The sequence below is a fragment of the Phytophthora parasitica genome (genome assembly GCF_000247585.1).
Source record: "Phytophthora parasitica INRA-310 unplaced genomic scaffold supercont2.16, whole genome shotgun sequence".
NCBI classification, from domain to species: domain Eukaryota; phylum Oomycota; class Peronosporomycetes; order Peronosporales; family Peronosporaceae; genus Phytophthora; species Phytophthora nicotianae.
Window position 1 is genome coordinate 890,549 of NW_008649002.1, and position 3,333 is coordinate 893,881.

General features: G+C 48.0%; 2 protein-coding genes across 2 annotated transcripts; one reads left to right on the forward strand and one right to left on the reverse strand.

Moving 5' to 3' along the window:
- Window positions 1-817: 817 nt before the first annotated feature.
- PPTG_08941 (hypothetical protein) lies at window positions 818-1,231 on the reverse strand (the record flags this gene model as incomplete). The annotated part of the gene is made up of 1 exon (XM_008903689.1): window positions 818-1,231. One exon carries the CDS (start codon window positions 1,229-1,231, stop codon window positions 818-820), a length of 414 nt encoding a protein of 137 aa, XP_008901937.1.
- A 443-nt stretch (window positions 1,232-1,674) lies between these two features.
- PPTG_08942 (hypothetical protein) lies at window positions 1,675-2,800 on the forward strand (the record flags this gene model as incomplete). The annotated part of the gene is made up of 2 exons (XM_008903690.1): window positions 1,675-2,106; window positions 2,225-2,800. The coding sequence occupies 2 exons, from the start codon at window positions 1,675-1,677 to the stop codon at window positions 2,798-2,800; spliced, it is 1,008 nt and encodes a 335-aa protein (XP_008901938.1).
- Window positions 2,801-3,333: the final 533 nt, after the last annotated feature.

Genomic DNA, 3,333 nt, shown 5'->3' on the forward strand with positions numbered 1-3,333 from the left:
AGAAATGTGAAACAGCTCCATCTCTGTTTTAGTCAAGTAAACTGAAACGGAGGGAGTAATATTTGACATCATGATGTAATAGCGGAGTGAGAATACTAGATTTTACATGTACTGTGCTACAAATGCTATCTTAGCTGAACTGTTACTTGTGTTAGTGGTCGGGTAAAAAAATGCCATCACGCGTAGGTATTCTAATACGATCAGGTATTGTGAATTCCGAGTATATTTGGAAATCTTGATCGATTCGTGTCATCAGCGTCCAAATCAACAGAGCACTCTGATTGGCCAATTAGGATTGCAGTTCAACGCGGATCTTCGCCACACCGCACTGCTGCACTGCTGGATCGCTTCTTTTGCAGCATCTTTCCTTGCAGCCCTGGATCCCCAAGGACACACGTACACTTGGTACTATTGTCAATCTTGTGTTATTGATGCTGGTAGAAACGTCAACGATTTGCTAAACCACTTTGTTACTGTTTAGCAAGATGGAGGCAGCAGCTACTCGGCGACACGCCAGTCCCAACACAATTTTCCACTGTTTATACGGTTATTACTATCTTGGGTATTCCAGGAAAGAACTGGCGCACATTTACAACAAAACACAGCAGACAATGACCCAGCAATAGATGCGTTCACAACGTCGAGAGCAATTTGTGTCGAGTGGTGAAGATCATTGACGTGTTCTTGGACACGAGAATCAGTAGCCGCTAAGAGTCGCAAAACACTTGAAGGTGGCGGAGCACGTATCTTATCGTCCAATGTGGAGCGATCCTGACTGCGAACCACCTCAGTAGCCCACATACACCACACCACAGCTTCACCTGTGTATGTGGCGCCCCACGACCTCGCGAAGCGTGACTTCAGCAGCCTTCCAAAACGCTTGGCGATCTTGTTTTCTCCCGAGGCTGACGCCATAATCATAGATAAGAAGCGTGGCAGTCTTGTCATGCATTGATTGAAGCCAAGTGTTCCAGTCCTCGTTGGATTTTGAGCTGTCGACAATGTGCTTCTTCACCTTGAACACCATGAACTTGGACCAAGAGTCAATTGCAGCTTGCTCGACAGCCCAAACTCCATCGGACTTCATGGCCCTCCCTTTAACATGAGAGCTGAATTTCTCCCAAAATTTCTCCAGAATGTCCTGGAGCGAAGTTCCACCTGCTACAAAGGGGTCAAGAGAGTCACCAGAGCTGTCCCGCTCGCCTACTGTCTCCTTCACGATGGGCTGCATGACCAAGCGGTAAATGTGAGAGGATGCTGGTTAGTACACCTCAGTTGACGCTGGACTACGGCGTCGTTCTGGGTACGGGGATGTTCGCACTCGCCCCTGAGGTGTCTGCGTTGGCGATGTCGACTCCAATTTGAACAATGATACTTCCTCTGTCCAGAAATATAAGGCCACCTTTTTTCTAAATTAAATGTTAGTGCTTACACAACGATTTGATCAACTTTGATTCGTTCAAATGAACCACCAATCGGCGCGTAGCACGTTACAGTTTGATTCGTTGTAATAGCCCCAGTGCTTCTCGAGATATGGACGTCTGAAGAAATCATTTTTCATTTTGGACCAGCAACATGACTGTTTTAGCGCTTCCTGACCCTACCAAGCGCTAGAACCTGGCACCGAAAGAGCGAGAGAACGCTCTGTCGCTAATGTACGGCGTCGCGACGAACATGACAGTACCAGCCAAGACCTACGCCCGCGTTTCGGCTCTCCTCGAGTGTTCGGAGCGCCAAATTCGTCGTCTATGGAAGAAAGCTCGTGATGCGGTGAAGAACGGCAAGTTGTGCGATGTGGAGAGCGGTAGGAAGGGGCGCTGTGGCAGAAAGTCTTGGGTAGAGGGCGAATTCCCCCGAGAGCTCGCAGTGAAGATCGCACTTACGCCGCTCCATCTGCGAACTAACTTTCGAACTTTAGCGGAGCAACTCGGTATCGCTAAATCTACACTGCATGTGTACTTACAATCTGGGTTGTTTCGGAGTCATCATGCTCGACTAAAACCTCAACTCACGGATGAACAGCGCGTCGCAAGGATGAAGTTTGCGCTAAAGTTTGTGCAACCTTCTGCTCGTGGCAGACATAAATTTGTCTCTCTTCTAGATTACGTACATTTGGACGAAAAATGGTTTTTCTTTTAAAAAAAAAGAGAACTCTAGCTATTACTTAGCTCCAGACGAACCCGCCCCCCACATTACCGTGCACAACAAAAACTTTGTGGTGAAGGTAATGTTTCTCGTCGCGATTGCGCGCCCGCGGTGGGTGTCAGAGCAGAACACGGTCTGGGATGGCAAAATAGGCACATGGCCTTTTGTGGTGTATGAACCTGCGCAGCGAAAGAGCAAGAACAGAGCCGCTGGTACGCTTGATCTCAAAACATATACTGTAGATCGTGACATTTACCGTGCTTGCCTGGTCCACTCGGTCATCCCAGAGATCAAGCGACTATGGCCGTCTGGGAAGCGTTTCCACCTTCAACAAGACAATGCAAGGCCGCATGTCTTATTAGACGATGTGGCCGTGATGGAAGCCTGTAGTGACAAAGGTTGGGACATGATCCTCACTGCTCAACCCGCTAATTCGCCGGACTACAATGTGCTAGACCTGGGCTTCTTTGCGTCGCTTCAGACACTGCAGCATCGCAAAAACTCCCGCACGATCGAAGAGTTAGTGAACAACGTCGATGATGCTTTCTGTGAGCTTCCTTACGAGAATATAGACCGCGTATTCATGACGCTGCAGTCGGTATTCGAGGCTTTCCTCAAGGTAGACGGGGGTAATAGCTACCGAATTCCGCATTAGAACAAGATGAAGCTACTAAATGGCGCTGTACATGGCTTGCTTCCTCAAAAGCTTGACTGTGATTCCGTAGTTTACGAGAATGCGAAGGGTAGACTAAGTTCGGTTGTTTGTTGCAACCCTCGGAGTGGTTCCTGCAACCTTAACTTAAAGTTGTTTTAGTCGTTTTGAGACATGTATGGTTGCTGTATCCACGTTTCAAAAATTTCACGCGAATCTATTTTCTCTAAACTACCATTTTGCTTAGTTACGAATTTCAGGCGATCATTCTAAGTACGCACTGCTGAGCGCCTCACATTTTCTGGGCTGGTTGACGAAGGGAGAATTCTGGCGAGCTGCGGGTCGATCATGGAGCCAAAAGGGGCTTCGGAAGCGCAGAAGCAGACCCCGGTACGATGCACAGAAGAAGCGGCACCTACGCGCAAGACAGGGAGTGCATCATCGCACGGTAAGAAGATATTGTGAGAAAGTTGTTGACGATAATATTTAAGTTTTGTATTCGCATATTACAGGGCGAGTCTTGAGAAAGCAGGCAG